Source organism: Phaseolus vulgaris, chromosome 2 (assembly GCF_051622355.1).
Source record: "Phaseolus vulgaris cultivar YP4 chromosome 2, ASM5162235v1, whole genome shotgun sequence".
NCBI classification, from domain to species: Eukaryota; Viridiplantae; Streptophyta; class Magnoliopsida; order Fabales; family Fabaceae; genus Phaseolus; species Phaseolus vulgaris.
In genome coordinates this window covers 27,532,648-27,555,825 of record NC_143499.1, presented here as the reverse complement: position 1 = coordinate 27,555,825, position 23,178 = coordinate 27,532,648, and the positions used below count along the sequence as shown (strand labels likewise).

The 23,178-nt window shown below is 35.0% G+C and overlaps 3 protein-coding genes across 5 annotated transcripts; 2 read left to right on the top strand and 1 right to left on the bottom strand.

Annotated features, from left to right (window-relative positions):
* The first annotated feature begins 1,908 nt into the window (after window positions 1-1,908).
* On the top strand, window positions 1,909-5,160 carry LOC137811183 (Homeodomain-like superfamily protein). 3 transcript variants are annotated; one of them, XM_068612819.2, is made up of 7 exons: window positions 2,167-2,772; window positions 2,935-3,055; window positions 3,419-3,495; window positions 3,876-3,936; window positions 4,118-4,190; window positions 4,386-4,455; window positions 4,585-5,160. In XM_068612819.2, the coding sequence occupies exons 3-7, from the start codon at window positions 3,448-3,450 to the stop codon at window positions 4,975-4,977; spliced, it is 645 nt and encodes a 214-aa protein (XP_068468920.1). In that variant the 5' UTR covers window positions 2,167-2,772; window positions 2,935-3,055; window positions 3,419-3,447; the 3' UTR covers window positions 4,978-5,160. The 3 variants fall into 3 exon arrangements, with proteins under 3 accessions (XP_090154590.1, XP_068468919.1, XP_068468920.1); XM_090298464.1 differs by lacking the exon at window positions 2,935-3,055 and having other exon boundaries at window positions 1,909-2,772; window positions 3,876-3,933; XM_068612818.2 differs by lacking the exon at window positions 2,935-3,055 and having other exon boundaries at window positions 1,909-2,772.
* On the bottom strand, window positions 5,103-8,235 carry LOC137811182 (isoflavone reductase homolog). Its single transcript, XM_068612817.2, has 4 exons — window positions 7,408-8,235; window positions 5,991-6,231; window positions 5,654-5,857; window positions 5,103-5,562 (listed from the first exon to the last, which is right to left on the bottom strand). Exons 1-4 carry the CDS (start codon window positions 7,735-7,737, stop codon window positions 5,399-5,401), a joined length of 939 nt encoding a protein of 312 aa, XP_068468918.1. The 5' UTR covers window positions 7,738-8,235; the 3' UTR covers window positions 5,103-5,398.
* Window positions 8,236-20,911: 12,676 nt separating this feature from the next.
* On the top strand, window positions 20,912-23,078 carry LOC137811181 (bifunctional pinoresinol-lariciresinol reductase 2). The gene is made up of 4 exons (XM_068612816.1): window positions 20,912-21,513; window positions 21,884-22,124; window positions 22,266-22,469; window positions 22,700-23,078. Exons 1-4 carry the CDS (start codon window positions 21,184-21,186, stop codon window positions 22,861-22,863), a joined length of 939 nt encoding a protein of 312 aa, XP_068468917.1. The 5' UTR covers window positions 20,912-21,183; the 3' UTR covers window positions 22,864-23,078.
* Window positions 23,079-23,178: the final 100 nt, after the last annotated feature.

Here is a 23,178-nt window from a genome sequence, read left to right as displayed (position 1 = left end):
GTGAACCTTGGAAGAAACAAAGCATGGTGTGGGCATGCGATTTTGAACATTTCTCCCACCATCATGACATTGTAGTGTAGCCCAACCGAACATGTGATCCATAGTAGATTGCATTGCCATAACAACTGCCAACTTCCCATCCACCACATCATTTTGTACAAATTTATAGTATTTTTTTAGACTCTTCAACAATTAATATTTTAAAGCATTCTATAAGATTGCAAGTTTAGAAGTGGTAGTGCATTAATTCCAATTTGAAATAAAGGAAGAAAGTAAAAGTTAAAAGCTTTACATTTTTTATTTTGAATTTTTTACTTACTAGCCGAGAATTCGAAAAATCGAAAGACGTCAGCATATTAAAAAATTAAAATAATATAAATAAATATTAGAGTAAGATAACATTCTATCAAACTTAGATTCAAAATACTAAAAATATATTTAGTAATAGCAACTAATGAAAAGTAAAAGTTCAACCAAGTTAAGTTTAACAATGAATATTATAAATATGTGATTTGCTTAATAGGTAAGTAGAGTCTTTTTATCTTATAATTGAGTATATTGATGCTAATTTTATCATCGAAATTCCTTGTAGATACATATCCACCCAAGAGTGATTTGAACTTAAAAGTCAAGAGGTGAACCAAATCTAATATTTGAGTGATGGTCCATATCCAATAACTAAGAACAAGTCAAAATTCACGTAAGAAAGAATCCAAACAAGCTAATAAACCCACTCATTGGTAAAAAGCCGGGAATTTAAGAAGAGAAGAAGAATAAGTTAAGTGTTTTTAATGTCTTTGTAAAAACAAAATTTTATTTGTTGAAATTATTGTTTTAAGGAGAAGAGTTAATCGTGATTCTGTGGATAAAGCAGAGAGGAAGAGATATTAGGATGGACCCAGAAAGAAGCAAAGGAATAAAATCCAGGCAATAAAAAATGAGGAGAAGACGATAAAAATGGAGTAAAATAAGACAGAAGAACTGTGTGTTAGATCTGGAAGATTATCACCTCTTCACGGACTAAACATTTCTTCAATAACCAACAATTTTACCATCTTGCATAGTTGAAAACTCTGTTCCAGTGGTTCGAATTTCATTCTCACCTAAGTTACCACTGATACACTTCAACATTAAAATCATAAGATACAAAATTAATGTTTGTTTTACATACAATTTGGATATATGTAACGTTTGGAACAGCTTCTATAGTATTGGACCACATTATACAAATTCTCGACCCAAATAACAGTACTCTGGAAAGAACAGAACAGAACCCAACATCGTTTTGTTCTTTTGTAACACATTTTGGATAAAAATAAAAAAATCCCATCTTTTAATCTCACTCACGTTTTATTTTACTTACAATTGTTCTTAACTCAAATTCAAAAAATACATTACTTATTGAGATATTGTCTCTTTTAAAGATTAATATAAATTAAATAGATTATATTAAAACACATGTTAAATGCAAAAAAAAAAAATCAAAATTATGTGTAAAACAGGGTGAATTGTGCATGGATAGATTTAACTAAATAATTAAAAAAAGAATGTGGTCTGAGACAGTGCATGCATCTCCCACCTCCATTCCTCCGCCGGAGAGGGAATATTCTTCCGTCACCATCCCTAACGGACAAACCAAAACGTGTTCGTTTTGTGGGCCCCACTTCCCTCTCTCTCCAATCCAATCCATGTGATGTGACCCTCTAACTCTCATAATTTATTTTTCTTTAATTTCTCTGTCCTCCGAATATTCCACGCTGGCATCCACGTGTCTCCCATCCCGCATTGTTGTCCGTTCGATCACTTCCCTCTCCAGTTATTCTCATCCAACGGCCACAACGCGCACCAATGAAACCACCGTACTGTTTCATCTCCGATTAAATAACGTAGTATCCACGATGTTACTTCGGATTCGTCGCCGAGATTTCCTCTAACATGTTCCTATAACTAAATTGTAGCTTCTATAGTTTCTACAACCTCATAATAATAATACTCAACATTATTAATTACTAATAATAAAAATAATTATATGCATTGCACCAAAACGATGCATTCATGCATCTATAATATTAGCAACAGTTAATTATTTATGACTAGAAACAAAATAATTGAATTACTGTTACAAAAGATCATTATAAGAGTCCATCAAACGCCGTATTTAATGCTTTTGTTATTACTAGTGTTGCTTCTTACGCTATAGAGCCACCTTTTTTTTCTTTTCTATTTTAGCCGCACTAGTCCTCTGTTTGTGTCTAATCAATGATGTTCTGTTCTGACTTGTTTGGTGTTTATGGTTTGGTTCCAATAGGTTATCATTGCTAATAATCAGAGTGTGTTTTTCTTAGGGGTTGTTTGAGTTGTGTGTTGTGGAATTGCATATTCTCCCATCAGCAAAAACATAGTGCCCAGTTGCAAAGGGTATATGGTATATCTTCTTGTGGCCTAAGCTGATCCCTTCTTTTTCCTTTCTCCTTTTTCGCTTTTGGGATGATAGAATGAAGGCGCTGTTTGGCTGAGAGGTATATATAAAGCAAAAGCTGCAAGTGGGATTGTTGGAATTTGCTTTTCAAGTTGAAAAGAAAGTAAGGTGGTTGAGTTGAATTGAAGAAGAAGCATAAGAAGTGAGGGAGTGAGTGATGGAGGGTGGAGGAAGAGAAAGTTATAATGGAGTGGTGATGACTATGACACGAGACCCGAAGCCAAGGCTAAGATGGACAACAGATCTTCATGATCGCTTTGTGGATGCAGTCACAAAGCTTGGTGGCCCCGATAGTATGTACACTATTTTTTTTCTCTCATCATATTGTTGCATGTTTCGATTTCAATTTTGAGAGTTGAAAAGTATTTTCACTAAACAAATTCTTCTGTCTCTGTTTTTTTTTGTATATTGAATTTAAAAAATGTGCATTATGTCTGTTGGTGTTGTTGATACAGAAAGTTAACTTGAGAGATAAGTTTTTGTTGAAACTGGAGTTCAGAAAGGGTAGAAAAAAGGTGGAGTAACGGGGTGCTTTTAGAAACTACAATTACTTGCTTCGCCAAATCAAGAAATTGGGTTGGTCACAGAATTATGTATTGTCTAGCAAAGGGTTGTTCGTATAATCTGCATGCTGATATATGCTGAAATTAAAGTAGCATTTGGTGTGTCCCTCCTCTGTACATTATTTTTGCGGTACAAAACAAATCGTTGGTTCATTGGGAGAATGAAAGGGAAAACATGTGATGGAAATATCCAATCACTTTCCTTCGAGTTTTTTGCTCTAGGGATTTTTCTTGTACAGCTAATGTACGCTGTGGACTGATCCAATGTTTACTCAATGATCATTAGGAATATTTTATAATCTTCTGGTTTAATGTTGGTGAAAGTTTCTGTTGTCAGAAAACGACATTAATCTGAAATGGTTTGTTTTGTGTTCAGAGGCGACTCCGAAGTCTGTTCTGAGGTTAATGGGGTTGAAAGGTCTGACACTATATCATTTGAAGAGCCATTTACAGGTAATTAGATTCAACTTGCATGTAATAGATTTCATTCATGAGGATAAGTTTACAAAATGTAGAAGGAAAGATAGATAGATGGAGAAGTGAAAAGACAAAGTATAAGTTATTTTGATATATTATCATTATTTAATTAGTTCTATAAAAAAATTCTTGTAGAAAGATGGAAAAAAAGTAGTCTAAACGAAGGAGTGAAAATACTGAATTTATATGTGAATGATTTTTGGAATTCATGAATCAAATTTTGGAAAATTTGAAGTAGAACCTCCCTCATGCTATGTTTGGTCTTCCTCTCTGTAATTTTCTTATTTTCTGATAACGATGATCAAAGAATCACCATTTGGAGTCATAATTTGGTATTGTTATTTGTTAATTTGCAGAAGTACAGACTTGGACAGCAGGCTCGAAAACAAAATGAGGAACTGAACAAAGAGAATAGTAGTGAGTCCGTTTCAAGTTTTGACAAACACTGAGTATACTATGCAATTTTTTAACAGATCATTTAGAATAGTTGTCAGTTGATTTACCTCAAGAAACTATTCACTTAAATAGAGAACATAATATCTGGCAATGTTTGATAATATCGTAATAATGTTCTTTCCATGTTTCTGTTTCTTTTTAGGATGTTCGTTTGTAAATTTTAGTAACCGTTCTTCAGGGCCTAACACCAGTTACAGAGGTGATAATGAAGGGGGGTATGTTTCAGATTATATGCATAACTATAGTTTCTATGAACCAAACTCTCATCTAAATTTCTTGTCCCCTTAATAAGCCCTTTTAGCTTTGTGTACTTCATAAAAACAAAAAAAACTGAAGTTGTGTAAATGCAACTCACTTCTTGCACTTGTTTGGTTTCTCCGTTTCCTAACAAATTTTCTTAACTAAAATAGAGAGATCCCGATAGCAGAAGCACTGAGGCATCAGATTGAAGTTCAAAAGAGATTGGAAGACCAGCTCGAGGTATTTCTCATTTTTATCCTGCATAGTTCTAAATTCCATTTTTGTAAGATGTGATTTTCTAAATTTTACTGTTCAACTGTAGAAAATCTTGATTCATTTGTGTTAAATAAACTCCTTTCTTGCCAACAGGTACAGAAGAAGTTGCAGATGCGAATAGAGGCTCAAGGGAAGTATTTGCAAGCAGTGTTAGAGAAAGCTCAGAGAACCCTTTCCTTGGATGGATCAGGAAGTCTTGAAGCATCAAGAGCTCAGTTGACAGAATTCAACTCTGCTTTGTCAAATTTCATGGAAAATATGAATAAAGATAGCAAAGAAAACATAATAGAAGTGACTGATTTTTATAATAAGAATCATGGCTCAGATTTCCATTATGAGGAAGTAGGGAGAGAACAAAATAGGGATCAAAAGCCCAAGATTGAAGGGGGTTCAATAGAGTTTGACTTGAACATTAAGGGTAGCAATGATCTTGTATCTGCAGGTGGGGCTGAAATGGATGTCAATATGATTTCATACAGGGGGTAAATTTTTTGAATTGTCAGACTTTAAGTTAGGCATTAGATTGAATGATATATACCCCTTTCCCTAGATATTCTCAATAATTTTGTCCCTCCCTAGGTTGATGCTAAAATATCAATCACATCACAGACCCTTTTCAAAATCCATGCTATTCAGTTAAAAATGGTTACATTTGTTTTTCTCTTTTCACTCCCGAGTTCAAAGGCTTGCAATGGCAACATCAACAATAATCGAGGTGACCATTATTTTCTTCTATGTTTGGGAATTCAGATGAAAAATTAAATTTCACAATTACAGCAGACATGATTACAAACCATTCAACAGAAAAAAAACTAGAATCTCTTGCATTCTCTCTCTTCAATAATTGTATTTTAACAACTCCCAATTTTTTTGGTTGGTGTTGTACCTTTTCATGCCTATAATCTCATCACACATACACTTGAAGGTATTCATCCATGCGCGTGTAATTCACCTCTGGATATAGTGCTGAAGCTTCTTCTCCACCTTCTCCTATTTCAAAATTTGTCAAACACCCTTCATAGAAAACATGATAGAAGTGCCCCACTCCCACTTGGCCTGCATAGTCCAAACCTGGAATCCACATTCACCAAAGTCATCTTTTGGTGATATAAATGAATTACTAGAAAAGTTTAGTACTTTCTCTTCTGGGTATACTGTTTACCTTTCATGGAAGCAAGAAAATCCTGTTCATTTATGCTGGACTTCTCTAGTTGCTTCCCTGTGAGCTTCTCCCACTTCTCAATTAGCTGTCTTTGAGTGAGAATGTTTTCTGGTGGTCTTAGGTACACAGTCTTGTTCAATGTTCGAGGATCATCAGTTGCCTTGATTGTGTATGTTGCAACATCATCTTCATCCATGTAAACAACTGCATTGTGAATGGATATTCATTAGTATATATAGAGTATTGGACAACCTGTGAATGTATCTTAATTTCTTAAACTATGAATAAGTTGCACACACTTGGACAGCAAAGAGTGTCATACTAAAATATGGTGTACCTTTGACATTGCCATCACCATAGAGAATGACCTTGTCTCGTGGAGGGAGGAGGGTCCCCATTTGAGAGAGGTTACCAACAAAGTAACCAGCAAAGCAGTTAGCAGAGATGTAAGTGAAAGGGATGTTAGCATCTTCAATTGCTTTCCTTACAGTCATTTTGTCATCGAAGGTTACTCTTCCCGGTTCAAGTGCATGTCCCATAAGTGCAGGGTCCATGCCAAATTCTGAAGGCAGAAAACGCTATACAACAAACAAATTTTTAAATTATAAGTTCTTAATGTCACAGGACAGTCATTAGTAAAATAAAAATTATTCAACTTATCTAAAGTTTTTTATAGCATGATTAAGATTATAAAAATATTCACCGGTTCTATTCAAATGTAAAAATTAAATGTACCATAATTGTAAAATTTGAGCCAAAACTAAATAAATTTTTCATAAAACTTTGAAATTATCTACATACTATTTTTATTGGGCTAATTCTCCCTTACCAGATAAATTGTAAAATGAACCTAATACCTGCATAGGAAATGTCTGTTTTTTTTTTTTTTTTTTATATTTATATCCATAACACAAATAAGGTAAAATAAGATAATTCGAAATATGCAATTCAAAAGTGAGATGTATCTTCAAAAATATCATCCCAATGCTAAGATTCAAAAGTTTTTTTTTTCTCATTTTGTATATGAAAATCCAAAAAAGGTGACAAGGGCAATTTAGGATTTTTAAAAAAATGATGGATGCTGATCTTAATTGATCTGTGGAGGAAGAAATAGCCTTTTTATTGTCACTATAAGGTTGTCAGGTACATTGTATCTGTTAATGAACTGGGCCAGACCAAGGTGGTTTTTTCAAAACCAGCACAGTAATTAGTCATATCGGTTAGGAGCATACACTTTGCCTCAAAACCTGATTACACAGTATACACACCAATGCAATTTCTTTGGACCTACTCTTTTTATTGCCCTTTTCCTATGCTTCTATAACATTTGCTGCTAAACCAATTCATTGGCATCTTATGATTGATTTATCTTTTAAGGCTTGAATTGAAGGGTACAAAACACTGATTTAAAAATGGTTGTGTACCTCAACGTTCTATGATTCTATCAGTAAGATAGACTTTAACACTTCTTTAACATATTCTTTTATTCTTTAAAATTTATTGAAAATTATAGATCGTATTCAATCTTCTTGTCTAATTATGATATCTTTTGCTTAAGCAGTTGTTAAGAAACTTATAGAAAGAGTTTATTATAACATGATCCATGAGAAAGCAAAAAACTTACACATACATCAGTTTGTATAACAACACTTACTTTGTTTACATTCATGTCATAATCAAGATGAAAAGAGATAAACACAAATTGGTGTTATGTGAAGTTGGATGTGTGTCACATACATACGAAAAACACATACCTTGACATTTCCTGCAACTTTGATGGCCTCAACAAGTTGGAGCTGCATCAACAAGCTGTGAGAGCGAAAATGAACCCCAGACATGGTGCAAATCACAACATCCACAAGTTTCACAGCATCCACCAAGCTCTGATGATCAGAAAAAGAAGCCTCCACAAGGTGAGCACCTTGCTTCTTGAATGAAAGCAGCATCTGCAACTTCTCAATATCTAACCCCAATTCAGGACGTTGAAGAACATAGGTTTCATGCCCTTGTTCTAGACTTGCCTTCACTATCCTCCTTCCCACATACCCAGTTCCCCCCACAACAAGAACCTTGCTCTTTCCCATTGCCTCGCCTTAGTTTTGACTAAATCCACCAGCCAATGCCAACTATATATAAAAACTTGTGAAAAAACTCAACCTTTACTTTCACGTTTGCTCATTCCTGTTTAGGCGTATTAATGTATTTCTTCCCACAACTTCTGTATAGTTCTACCAAGAAAGGAAGAAATATAGAAAAGGTGTAGTTCAAGTTACTCTCACTAAGTAGGAAGTTGATGGTCTTGAAAGACAAAAATATCATTTTCAATCTTCAGGATTAAGCTTAAGAATGTGCTAGAATTGTATTAAAAATAAATTAAACAAATTATTGCTTACATTTATCATATTTTTCCACAAAAGTTTCTTGATGTTGAATATGAAGTGGGTTTGAAAAAAGGATAAGAAAAGTAAGTATTTTACAGAAAGCTTACCATGGGCTAATAATTAAGGTAGGTTGATTTTTCAACTTGGACATAGCTGAAGGGACATAAGTTACCAATTTCTAAGGAATGAACAAGGTAGTAAAAACATTATAACATAAGATATGTTTGTTGTTATCATCTTAGTTCATTAAAGAAAATTATTTTGCCATAAGATTCCTTAGCCACTAACTTTTAATCATGTCTTTTCAATTTATTTCATTCAAAACATGGAATAGTGTCGCATTGATGTCTTTGTCTGTAGGTGAGCACTTCATACAAAACAGAGTTCTTAAATGATTTAATTGATGAAGTATATGAAAAACAAGAATGATGACATAATGAATGCATCTTTCAAAGATTAAATTTTTTTTTCCTACACATCAAAACTTCCACAGAAGAAAATTAGCCACAAATCTTGAACCAAAGGTCAAAGAAAAATGAGAAAAATCATACAGCATCATACCAATCTGACAAAGACATTATGAAGTTTATCAGTTTTAAAGACTTGTAAACTAGGTCCATGGCACCGTTTCTCTCCTCAAGTATTATTTCAAATAAATTATTATGAAATATTTAAAATTTAACTATCCATTTGAAAAAGGAATTATTTTTAATCATTATTTTAAAATTATTATTCATACTTGACTTGAAGAAACAACAACGACTTTGGATGTCATTTATTTATTTTATGATAGACTTTGATTTCATTTTGACACTATCTGGTTTGATCATTTTCTACAAATTAAAGATTTTATATTATACATTTGTGTTTTTATGTTGGGGGAGATGATCAATTTTTTTATGTGACGTTGTCTTTCGTCTCTTCTTGAATAAGAACAGATTTGAAATTTCAGATTTTAGATTTGTGGAATTTGAGTTGGTAAAATTTGAAAATGAAGAGAAAGGAAAACTTCAGAAAAAGGGTTTTTGGTTGTTGACCAACTATGCATGTGGAAAAACCATGGCCTATATAGCAGTTGAGCCATTTTCTTCAAATGAGAATAATCATCTTAACAAATCATTCATATAATGATTTGTTTTCTATGTTTTAAATTATTAACAAAATAAAATCATATATTTAATGGGAATAAAAAGTATATTTAAAACTAAAAATATCTATAGTGTGTTTAGCAGAGAGCAGGGATATTGTTTAATTAAAGAGAAAAAGGATGATTATTATTATTATTGCTATTATTCTATTAACTTAATTTATTTAACCAATTTTTTTTATAGCCATTGCAATTGCATCGCATGTTTTGAAAATTTAAGAAACCCACCAAACCCATTGTTTTGTGACTGATTTAAAAATTATTGATGTCAACTCACCTGAAAATGTTGTTGGAGTGGTTGGTTCATCATAGTTGTATTTTATACCTAAAAAATGAGTTGGATTATAGAACTATCTCACTCCAGTCACTTCACCTAATCTAATAGTAGAGTTTTCAAAATTGGTTTGTTTAAATTGTTAGTGCTAATATCCATTTCATCCAAGTAAAAAAATTTATAATCTAATTTTGTAACATCTTACATCATCTAAAATATATATATCACGCATATAGAGATATTTAATTAAATATATATACGTATTATTCATAAAATATTTCAAAATAAATTCATATTCATAAGAAATTTAAAATATATACATATATTAAAAATAAAATAATAATAAAAGATTATCTATTTGATATTATTTGAAATGAAGTTTTATCAAAGTTTCATTACATTTTAACAAAGGAGTAAAGTGTCTATAAATAATTCACAATTAATATTTTTTATGTTAGAATTTTACTGACACAACATACATAGACATTTGATTTTACTTTCGAAAGAATCGTGTTAGACTCAGAAATATGTACCTATCATACTATCGTGTTGTGAAATCCACATTCATGCGCATAATAGTCTCAGTACCAAATCATCTCATATGAGATTGTTAGTTCATATGACATGTTAAACCAATTATCTTTCAAAGCACATACTTAATCATATGAATCTCATTCGACTGTCACCAACTGATCATCTCTATCTATTTGATTTCAATATACTAGTAGAGTCAGTATACCTCTTTCTTGACGAATCACTAGTCAATGCACATCCTAACAATCTCAACATGGTATTTACTTTCTTGAAATACTATGTTTCGATCACATTTTCATATAATTCATATTTCATATCACACATAGGTACACCACTCATTTACACAAAAATTTAGATTTTTAAACAATCCAAAGATATCATAGAAAATCGCATAACACATAAACTAATTATTTTGAATTACATATATAAATAACTTTTTCATAAAATTTAATCGAAACAATAAAAAATTATCAACCACCAAATTTTCACTTAAGCCAAAATAGACCTAAAAGTAAGGTAATTTTCTTCCTTAACTTAACTAAATTCATGTTTTCGCTCCACACATAGTAGGAGTACTCACAAAGAGTTCAAACTCATAAAGAAAACACAGGATAACTTAACTTACGCCACATAGTCATGATCAATAATCTAAATATATTACTCGGACTCTAAACTAACAAAGATTAATCCTGAAACTATAATTACCACATGCAAACACATCTATCTAGGCAAATCATAAAATGTACCTATACGGGGTAGAGGGGCCCAGGTAATACATGTCTGTTGGGTACAAAATTTTTTACGTGTCGGTTGTCCTTGAGTTTCTTCAAGCTTCCTCCCTTTTTCGTAGGTGCTCCGCCGGTTGGGGGTACCTACGATTACACTTCGACGCTCAACTTAGCGCTATGATTTAAGTGTGTTCTCCTAGAATATCAAAAAACGTACCTCATTTTCTCGCAAATAGTTCTATTTATAATGTTGATTCATGGGCTTTTACATGTGTGAGGTGGATAGTCAGTTAACAACTAACATGCATAGTGGTTCCTTGATATCATGGAAGTGTATCTTTCGGTTTTGTTAGTTTCTATCATTATATTGGGATATTTCCCTGATATTTCGGAATGTGCATTTGACCCATTCAACATTATTTGTAACTGCTTATTTATTTCTTTGTAAATGTTATTTGACTCGAGTGGTTGGTTACCCGGTCGTCCAGCCCCGACCGATACACTTGCCCCCCGAGATCGAAGAGATTCATTTCTGAAGAGTCGTGTAGGATGGTTGGGGTTCTCGAGGTGATGCATGACTGCTGGCAACATTCAATGCATGACAGATATGTTACGTTTGGCAGAGCCACCGTTTCGAGATGCACTGTTTCATTACATGCATTCAATGGTGGGGATTTCGTGTCGTTTCGGATGCCGAGTAGTGTTGGCCATTGGATCACATTATATCTAATGGTGTTGGATGAAGGGTAGAGGACTCTCTCTCTTACTTGCTTTGCTATAAATAGCACTTCATTAGAACGTGGGAGGGTTTACGCTTTCCTGCTTGCTCCTAGAACTTGTGTCGTTTGCTCCAAGTGCCGAGTCCGCTACTTTCCTTAAATTGTCAAGTTTTCAAGTCAGTAATGTCTTCTTCTGTGGATTCTTCTGATAACGTTGCTAATACCGAATCATCTGTGACTCGTACTACGTTAGGTAGTGCGATAGAGGGTAGTGGGTCAGGTCAATCGTCGGACGACCCAAGTTATGATTGGGTTGATCCATTAGTGTTAAAAATTCCCACTAGGTTGAGGGATTCTGATAGTTTAGACCAGTTTTTGGCTAAAAATTCATTTCTAACTTATGACTGTCCGTTAGATGCGATAATGGCTGATATTTGTGGTCTTACCGATCGTGTATGTCATGGTCGGGAAAACGCGCCCCAAATTTTTTTCTTTGTATATAGTACTTTTTTCGCTGATTTGCACGTAACCTTGCCTTTTGATGATTTTTATCATTGGGGTCCTTTGGATCCTCAATGTAGCACCCACTCAATTGCACCCAAACTTGTGGGCGGCCCTTTAGGCGTTCCGAGTGCTTTGTCACCGTTTTAAACTTCTGCCCACACCTGAAGCTTTTTTATATTATTATAATACCTGTCTAAGTACTCCTAATACGACCCAAAGATGACCATGAATGCTAACTTTGAAAGGTCATCTCAACAAGCAAATGGAGATTCCATCAATAGGAGGAATGGTCAAGGACCACAACACTTGAAGTTCTTCTTGTTAGTGTTCTTAACATTGAGGCCCAAGCCCAAAAGATTACTAAGAGCAAGGGCACAAGCATTAGTAGATGAGCTTTAATTGATATATCTTTTTGTAATTTATTTATAATAGATTTAAAATAGAACATAAAAGGGAAGTATGAAAAGGAGTATAGGACTTATGAGAAAGTAGTAGAAAAGTAACACTTTTCATAGAGTTTGTGACTTGTTTGGGGCGACATTTCAAGATGCCTTTTCATTTGCTTCTTCCCACTTTTGCCTTTTGAATGACCGACCCTCTACACTATATATAGAGGTGCTTGGTTCTTGTAATGACACATTGAAATTGAAGTAAAGTTACTCTTCTCAAATTGAGTGAGAATTTGTGAGACTTGTTCTCCTTTTCCTAGTCTTATCTTGTGAGTCTTTAGGAGCTCTCAAGTGGCGGCATTCTTCACTCATCTTGGAGCCTATTCACCTTCCAAGTAGTGTGTTCCTCTTCCCTTGCTTCAACCACATAATTTTCCAACTTTTCATTTCCATTCCATATCAAATTCTAAAAACATGTCTTGTTCATTTGTTCTTGATTTCAATGAGTATATTCTTGTTGTTTCTTGATTCTAATCGGTTGAATGTGTTTGTTGAATGTTTCAATCTTATCATCTTCTTAAGATGTGTTTCTATTCGGTTTAATTGAGTTGTTTCATAAGTTCATTCGGTTCATTGTTCTTATTTTCTATTTCTAATCGATTCAATCTTCTTGTGTTGTTTTAATTGGTTAGTTTTGTTCTTGTTCTTGTGTTCATAATTGCTTAAGAATCTTGATCCTAATTCTAAAAAGTGTCATCTAATGAATCAACCTAAAATCAACTCACAGCAACTCCTGTGAGCTGGTTGTCTTTGTCTAGCCGACCGGGCAATATTCGATTTGTTGCTTTTACTACTTCATACAAAAGTTTTAAAGAAAAGTATTTCAAAATTTTTGTGGAGTCGGATGGCTGAGATCTGTTTTATAATGCGGACGGGCGTACCAAATTTCCTTTCCATTGGATGGAGAATCCGACCCAGCTTGGTAATTGGTTGTGGTCATCTATCTCACCGTTGGACAAATCAATTTTGGTAGTTTTTGATCAACTTCCCTATAAGCTGCTCATCCGAGAGCTGATAGCTTTACATGGGTCATCCAAGAAGTGGATAAATTTCAATGGTACGTAGATTTTCTGCATCTGACTATGTATTCGTTATGTTGATGTGGGTTAATTTTATATGTACTTTGCAGCTATTATCTTACGGATGGATCTAGCTCTGAGCAAGTTCATGAGTAATCTGAAGCGGCAAGCGGCCGAACGGAAACTCAAAAGCTTTGAGGGGACTGGGAAAGAAAAAGCTATTACCCCAATTGAAGTTATCCCGACCATTTCTCCGATTCCACCGGCAGCTAGTCGAAAGAGGGGTCGTCCGCCTAAGGTCCAAGCTGGTCCCGAGACCGGGCAATCATCCATTAGGCAACCTTCCATGCTAAGCCCTTTGATGCAAGTGGCACAGGTAGTGCAGTTTGAATTTCTCCCAGAAGATAAAGGCGTTCTGGTGGCCATACCAACTAGAAACTTGATAGAAGAATTAGTTGAATTACAAAGTCAGGCTACTGTCGTGGGTAAGACGCTTGGTGAGGAATTAAACATGACTAGTGCCTAAGCCGAGGGCCGAGTTGGAGGAATCAACTAATTCTTTGAAGGCGGCCTTGGAGGTTGCCGAGGCTTGTAAAGAAAAGATGCGGAGGGATGAACTAGCGACCAAAGAATTACAAGAGGCGTTGAAGACACAACTTACCAAACTAGAGGCCGAAAGGGATCAACTTCTGAAAGAGAAAGTTGACGTCGAGGACAAAGAAAAATCCCTCATTGTCGAGATAGAGAGGTGTCAGGAGTTTATGTTAAAAATAAATGAAAAGAGTTTTTATCAGGACATACAACAAGCAGTTTTTTATCATGGTGTCTGATGGAGGACCTTTGTTATGATTTGAACAAAGATGTAGTTAGTGGAGAACTGGTGCCACATGGTGGGAATGTTGAGAATGCTATGGAAGAGGAAGAACCTCAACGTATCAAGGTGATCGAGCCAGAACTGTCGGTCGACGAGATAATATAGTGAATTTGAAAAGCTGGACCCGAGTTGTGGGCTTGGAACAATTTTTATTACCGCATTTTTACTCTTAACTGCATATGAATGACCATATACCTTTTATTCTTGCTTTTATATATTCGTTATCTGGCTTTGCTGAATGAGTGGATTTGGGTAAAATACTTGTGCTTGACGTTAATAATCTTTGGACCAAGCGAGTGTTAAAGAATCTTTGAAAGAGTTAACAATGAATTTTGGGCCAAGCGAACGGTAAAATAACGAAGTTAGGATTGTATTTCAGACTAATAGACCAGTAACTAAGTTATTGTGTTTCAGACTAATAGACCAGTAGAATAACGAAGTTATGATTGAATTTCAGACCGATGGACCGGTTAGAATAACAAGTTATTGTATTTCAGACTAATAGACTAGTAAAATAACGAAGTTATGATTGAATTTCAGACCGACAAACCGGTTAGAATAACAAAGTTATTATTGTATTTCAGACTGACGGATTGGTTAGAATAACAAAGTTATTATTGTATTTCAGACGGATAGACCATCAAAATAATTAGTTGAGATGTGTTGTATGGATGCAATGTAAAATAAAGAAAGGGATGCAAGACTGGAGTGTTTTTAAAGTGCCTCGTTAAAACCTTCCCGGTTGAAAACCCTCCTTAGGGATAAAACGACCAAGCGAGGAAAGAGTACACTAATAAAGTTTATCAGCTATAATAGAATTTGATATGCGTGGCATTCCACGTTCTCGATAAAAATATTCCTGATAAATATTCTAAAAGTAGTAAGCACCTCCTACTCTTGTGTCGGCAATTCGGAATGACCCTTTCCAATTGCAGGAGAATTTTCCTTCTGTCTTCCGGGCGTCACTGCGCAACTCATCAGTAAAACATGCGTCTACTAGTTTAATCAATACCCACTTTGTTTCATGCGTATACTCTATGGGAATGCTTATCTCCTCTCTCTTGAATCATGCGCCCAAGAAATTAATTGGAACAATACGAACTAACTAAGAAACCAAAGTTTAAGATAAGGAAAACTCTCAAACATGCGTTCAAATACAACCTCTCACAAAAACCAGTTTTCCAGAAGATTAAACTATTAAAACAACTGTTATAGACAATTAAAAATAGAAACTTTTATCGACCGAAACCTCAGAGCTCAATAGGAAATTACAAAGGAATCAACCAAAAAGGTTTAGCCTTCCATGCGGAGGAAAAACAAGAGAATTACAAAGAAGAAAAGAAACTAAGAAAACCCTATGAAGCTTTCCCCCTTCTCCTTGATGCTTGTGTCCTTTTATAGGCTTTTCTGCTCCAAGGATTTTAGGAAAATAATGTAGTTTATATTTTGTTAGCAGTTTCCAACTTTCTAGAATTCTTGTATTTTGCAGAAGATTGTTTCCAATTCTGTTTCTGAGATATTGTAGATTTTATTTTCGCTTTCTTCTCCTAGGAATTTGTTTCCTGTTTTGGTTCAAGAAGCAACTTGGACTTTTGCATATTTGAAGGTAGATGTTTCCTCTGGAGAATTTACTCTAAAAACACAAAATTAACAAAAATAATAGTTAAGGCCCAAATAAACTCAATTATAAGAATATTAATTAAAATAATGGATTTATTATTATTATAGTCCAATAATCTATGATTAAGGTTATTGTGTGTGAATAAATATATGTTCGCCAACTACGTTGGCCAACCATGTGGTATAATGAGCTCTTCGAATCAAACCTACTTTCACCAATTTGTCGGTTTCTTCTCGGACGGCTTTACGTCGTTCCTCCCCCAACTTTTGTTTCTTTTGGGCTACTGGTCTGGCTTCCTTGTAAATGGAGGGGCGATGGGTAATGACGTTGGGACTTACTCCATGCATATATGTAGCAGTCCGGACAAATAAATCAGAGTTTTTAATTAGGGTTGTGCTCACTAACTTCCGGACGTTTGGGTTTAGGGACAATCCAATGTAAGTTTTATGTTCATCGTCCCGGAGGGGTAAGGGCTGGAGGTCTTCACCTGCCTCCATACGGGCGACGTCAAGCCGAGGATCTAAATCTACTAAGGCAGCCTTGTGTTCCTCTGGGTGCTTGTATCGTGACTGTCTCTCTGGTGACTGCCCTCGTCTTCTTGGAGATTTCTCATGTGATGACGTCATGTACAATCGTCTGGTGGGCTCGACCTTTAGGCTAGCAACATAACATTCCCTGACTATCCTTTATTCTACATGTACTGTTGCAATATCTCCGGTCGTGGAAGGGAATTTCATTGCCAAATGAAGGGTTGAGACTATTGCTTTCAGGCAGTTGATGGACGAACATCCGAGCAATATGTTATATGAGGTATTTGCATTTACTAATAGATACCTGCCATTTATGATTTTACTGAGGCATCCTTCCTCTCCAAAAGTTGTGAATAAATTGAGATATCATTTTGTATCAACCCGCTCACCTGAGAACCCAACAATCTGCTCCTCATAAGGCTGTATGTTTGTTTCTGGAATTATCATCTTTTTGAAAGTTTTCCAGTAAAGAATGTCGACTGAACTGTCCTGATCTATCAATACTTTAGTGATTGCAAATTTGTCTATCTGCATGGTGATAAGTGTCTAATTTCAGTAATATTTCATATTAAAATATAGGCACTTATTTTTTATGAGTTTTATTTGAATAAAAGCATTTTATTCTTAAATTTGGTGTTAAGTGCAGATTTCTAGAGAGGTTTGAAGATTTGGAGTAAAGAAGAATAATTTAAACTAAAAAAAGAAAGCTGGAAGGTCCTAGAATGGAAGAATATGCAAAGAAAGATTGAACATCTTTTTTATGTTTTATCACTTAGCCCATTAGCGCGACACAGCAAGCCACATAAACCTAGAAAATTAGGATAAATAGGGGGCTAAAGGTTCAACCCTAGTGTGCCAGATTGAGAGGAAAACACCATAGAGTGAATTGTAACCCAATTGGGAGAATGGAAGGTGCTAGAAGTATGTGTGGCTAATTCTACCCTTTGGGATTGGGAGTACTCTGCTCAAACTCTTATGTAATGAAGTGATATCTTATATTAAAATACTTAGTTCTTAATTGATTATTGGTATTGTTGTTTTACTTTTAAGTTTCTGTGACAAATTGAGAATCTTAAATCTGACTGGAAAGTATTTTTAGGGTTCTGACCTAAATAACAATACTTAACTTATTTGAGTGTTAGGAATAGACTTGAAATGTTAATTGCTATTAAACATCTGAGCTTCGTTCTAAGTTGTTCTTATAATTATGCGAGAGATCGATAGTTAGGGGACATTCTTAAGGATTTTATATGTGAGGAATCGATATAAATGATTTTTATGAGGACATCAATTTCAATTAAAGAACTTAATATTGACATGCTAATCAAAATACATGAGAGTGAGAGAGATGAAACCTAATCCCTATTTTTCCAACTTGAAACAACCAATTCTTTGTCTGTTTTCTTATGGATCATCGCCAACACAGCCACTTTCAACACACTTTTAATTGTTTTGTTCTATATTTAGCGATTATTGTACTTGATAATTCATTGTTCCTTATGGGTTCGATATCCATCCTTAGGGACAATTATTACTTCTGACAAACGCGGTGCACTTTCCTTAAAAAGTTATCACATGGTGATTACCATAGGGTCATCTTATGTTGGATCTATTGCAGTAAAGTCATCATCTATGAATGTTATTGGGGAGATTCTCGTTCGCTTTTGAGCAGAAGTGGAGTGGATCGACTGAATAACTCTAAGATGCTTTTTTCTGGCAGAATTAGAGCACCCGCCACTTGCAAAACCTCTGGCTATATAATTAATTGTGTTGTTAGGCGCACCGAGTGACACGAGACATGCTATAGTGTTGATGACTTCTCGTACTCTGCGCCCGGTATGATTATCCCTCTTACGGCTTTCAGTCCTTGGTCGAGTTCTTTTAACTGGGCTCTCGCTTTGTTTTTGTCGTGTCGGACGTTGATAATCGTTGCGGCTTTGAGTATCCCTTCGTCCGTGGTGTTCACGGTCTTTGGAAGATTGATTAATATCTCGTTGTGGTGATCAGGAAGTAGTGATGGTAGTCTTAATGAACTTGCGAAGATGGTCGACTTGGATGAGTTCCTCTATTTTATCTTTCAATGCTTGGCAACTTTTGATTGTATGGCCATAATTGTAATGGTATTGACAATGTTTTGAAGTATCAACCTTGCGTGGAGTCTATGCTTGCTTAAGTGTGGGAATTAATTCAGTCTGTAAAGCTTCATCCAAGATTCTTCCTTTTGGCATCGTCAGAGGTGTGTAGTTGTGAAAGCGAGGGTCTCGGTTCTGTCTATATCGGTCGGTTGCCACCACTGAGGGTCGGTTGCTTTTATTTTTGTCTTTTCTTTTTCCTTTTCGGAGGCCTCAGCTTGTGCATTCTTGTGATAGTCATTGTGTTCCTCTATCTACTTGAATTTAGTTGCTTGTGTCCTTAATACTTCCATGTTTTCTGTCGGTCTCTTAATAAGACTCTCGGTGAAACGTCTTGGACGTATGGCCGAGACTAAGTGGTGCATTGCTATTTCTGGATTCAAGTTTTTGATTCCCATACAGACTTTGTTGAATCTGTCCATGAAGGTTATCAAAGATTCTCATTTTTCTTTGCTTCACATTGAGGAGAGACATAGATGAAGTGTGGTGAGGTCGACTTGTCGCATATTGTGTGGTGAATTTCGTTGTTAGGACTTTGAAGTTTGTCACAAAATTTGAAGGAAGTCCAGTGAACCATCCTAACGGACCTTCCTGGAGGGAGGTGGGGAAAACTTTACACCACACTGCTTTGTCAGTTGTATACAAGGTCATTTGGGTCTTAAAAATATTCAAGTGTTTGTTCGGATCAGTAGAACCATCATCAAGTTTGATAGTTAGACCTCTCCACTTATCAGGGAGTGGTGCGGCAATTATTTTGTCTGTGAAAGGGTGACCTTTGTGGTCTTCTTCATCGTTGAGAACAACATTATTTTTGGAACTTTGGTGGGTCTTATGTGTTTGGAGGGTTTGAGGAGTCTGATGGGTTTGAGGGGTTGGTGGTACTGCTCTGGATTGATGACTGTGTGGTGGTAACGGTGTGCGAGAGAGTTCCTTTTGTTCGGGTCCTTCGAGCTGCTGTAGCAGTTTGTTGTTTTGTTCCCTTAGAAGAGATACCTCTTCCGCTTGTCGTCGCCGGTCTTCTTTTTTTCTATGTCGATCCTCTTTATGACATAGCTGATCTAGGATTCCCTTTTGTCATAATTCTTCCATTTGTGCTTGGAGGACATGAATCATTGTTGTTTGTTCTTCTACTATACGATCACTATTTGCATTGTTTCTTGCTAACACCATCGTTGTTGTTAAGTTTTTTGTTGATTACCTCGGGCCCCACGATGGGCGCCAATTGTACTTGTACGGGGTAGAGGGGCCCAGGTAATACTGTCTGTTGGGTACACAATTGTTGACGTGCCGATTGTCCTTGATTTTCAAGCTTCCTCCCTTCGTCGTAGGTGCTCCGCCGGTCGGAGGTACTTGCGATTACACTCTGGCGCTCAAGTCAGCGTTATGATTTAAGTGTGTTCTCCTAGAATATAAAAAAACATACCTCATTTTCTCACAAAGAGATCTATTTATAATGTTGATTCATGGGTTTTTACCTGTGTGGGCTGGATAGTTAGTTAACAACTAACATGCATAGTGGTTCCCTGATATCATGGAAGTGTATCTTTTGGTTTTGTTAGTTTCTATTGTTATATTGGGATATTTACATGATATTTCGGAGTGTGCATTTGACCCATTCAACATTATTTGTAATTGTTTATTTATTTCTTTGTAAATGTTATTTGACTCGGGTGGTCGATTACCCGGTCGTCCGGTCCCGATCGGTACATAAAACTAACTCAAAGAAAAAATAACCAAAATGAACTCATGAAAATTCCGATCCTACTCACTATAAGGAGTTCAAAGGTAGCTTATGGTTGAGTCTCATGAAAAATGGAGCTAGAAATTTAGAGAGTAAACAGAGAAAAACAAACAAAAAGTTTATAGAAAGACGATGGTTATATTAGAACGAAAATTGAATAATTTATTTTTCTATTTATATAAACTTTTCAATTTAATAATAAAATATCTAGGTATTATTTTAATTATACAAATTTTATTCTAAAATTATTTTCTACCTTTTTACAAATATAAGTTGGATTCTTTTTTATTTGCTTAAATTACTTAAATGAGTTCACACTCATTTAATTCATATATTTATAAATAAAATTATTTTATAAAATAATTATTATATTTAAAAATAAAAAAAATACAACTTAAATTTTAAAAATATGTTTTAATATTTATATTTTTAAAATAAGTTAAAAATATAATAGAAGTGACTGGAATTATGTGTGACACCAGTTCCACAGTGGTGAGGAGTAAAATAAACTTTTTATAAACATAAAAACTAAATTTAAATATATATTAAAAAGATCCTTTGATTTATTGGTTTATTTATACTTGTGCACCTTCCATCCAAAATTTAAGGTATGTTGATAACTCCCCTTAAGTGCTCTTCTAGATGTTGAAATATTCAAACAATTGACTTTTCCTCTAAGCAAAAGCAAACAGTTCATCTGTATTTGTCCCAAGCTTGCTAAACATAGCATTTCAAGCCTTCAAGCCATGTATAATCTAATACTCAAACAGAAGCAACAATATGTGATGTTTAAGGTTCAATATACTATCATACAAGGGCTCATCATATACACATCTCCACCTCATAACAATACACAAACAAGAAAGGGCAGAGAGAGATGGAAAAGAGCAAAGTTCTTATTGTTGGGGGAACTGGCTACATAGGGAAAAGATTGGTGAAGGCAAGTTTAGCTCAAGGACATCAAACATTTGTCCTTAACAGGCCAGAGATTGGTGTTGACATTGAGAAAGTTCAGCTTCTATTGTCATTCAAGGAGGAAGGGGCAAGGCTAGTGTCAGGTTCCTTTCATGACCATCAGAGCCTAGTGAATGCTGTGAAACTGGTTGATGTTGTCATTTGTGCCATATCTGGCGTTCATATCCGCAGCCACCAAATCCTCCTCCAACTTAAACTTGTTGAGGCAATAAAAGAAGCAGGAAATGTCAAGGTAATTAATTTGCATGTAATAAAGTCTCATCATATCATGTATGATTCTTGTAATCAAATGATATTGGTCAGCCTAGAAGAATATCTTCTAACTAGAACATTCAGTTAGTTAGAAACAATAGTTTTCAGTCGAGTTATTATGTTCTTTTGATCACACTCTTTCCTTATATTGAATAATGTCCCCACACAAAAAGTAAAGAGGGTTTTTTCATTATTTTTAGAGTTCGTCTAGACCATTTTATCCTATAATTAGACTCAACCTATGACCTCATAGTTACATTATTATTCACTAGAAATGTTAAGAATTGAAGTAGCTGACAGACAAAGGCAATCTATGAACTCTAATTGACTCAATGTTTGGGACTATGCAGAGATTTTTGCCTTCAGAGTTTGGGGCTGATCCAGCAAGAATGGGACATGCCTTAGAGCCTGGAAGAGTAACATTTGATGACAAAATGGTCGTGAGAAAAGCTATTGAAGAGGCTGCCATACCCTTCACCTATATTTCTTGTAATAGCTTTGCTGGTTACTTTCTTGGTGGGTTGGGTCAGCTTGGCACTATAATCCCCTCTACGGATTCTGTGGTCTTAAATGGAGATGGAAACGTAAAGGGTAAATGAGTAGCTATGAACTTTCCAAGTTTATCTTTCTGGCCAAATGTTCTTTGACTCTGCTGAGGTCTTGAAATTGTTTCACACAATTCATTTTCTTGTTTTTTTTGAACTATATGTACGTGTGTCTTGAATTTGGCAGGGATCATTGTGGAAGAATATGATATAGCCATGTACACTATCAAAAGCATAGATGACCCCAGAACTCTAAACAAGACAGTTTACATTAGGCCACCTGAAAACATACTGTCCCAGAGAGAAGTTGTCCAAATTTGGGAGAAACTGATTGGGAAAGAGTTACACAAATCTTCAATTTCTGCAGAACAGTTTTTGAGTTCCATGGAAGGTGAGATCAATATCATTCATCACCAATATTATCTGAAGAATGCAAAGTCATATATTATCTACATTCAACACTTTTTAGTCATGCATGCAACTTTCTTTTACTTGCCCTCTTGCCTCATCTGTCACATTACATACATTCATGATTTTATTTTCTTAACACTTCCTAGCTGTCACAGACATGATTTATTTTTTCAAAATTATGATAGTATCTTAATCTGCAAATTAACACAGGACAACCATATGCACATCAAGTAGCAGTTGTACATTACTACCATGTTTGCTTTGAAGGGTGTCTCACAAATTTTGAGATAGGAGAAGAAGGGGTTGAAGCTTGTGAATTGTATCCTGAAATCAAGTACACTACTGTTGAAGAGTACATGAAACGCTATGTGTAGAAGCTGGAATTTGCTGGGAATCAATTCAATCAAAGATTGGGATATAGAAAATAAAACTGTGTTTGTGCAACTGTAAATAAGAAAACAAAATGGCAATGCATAGAGCTATTTGTGATATCATATAGTTACTGTTTTACTTCCACGGAATATTTTTATCAATTATATTTTTTATTTAAATTTTATGAATTTAAGATCTCTTACGAGTTGAAACTCAATTTCACTCCAACCATATATTGATCAAAAACATTAAACAAAAATATTACAACTCTCTCTTCTCTTTTAAAAGAAATCAATGTTAGCAGTACTTTTTTTAAT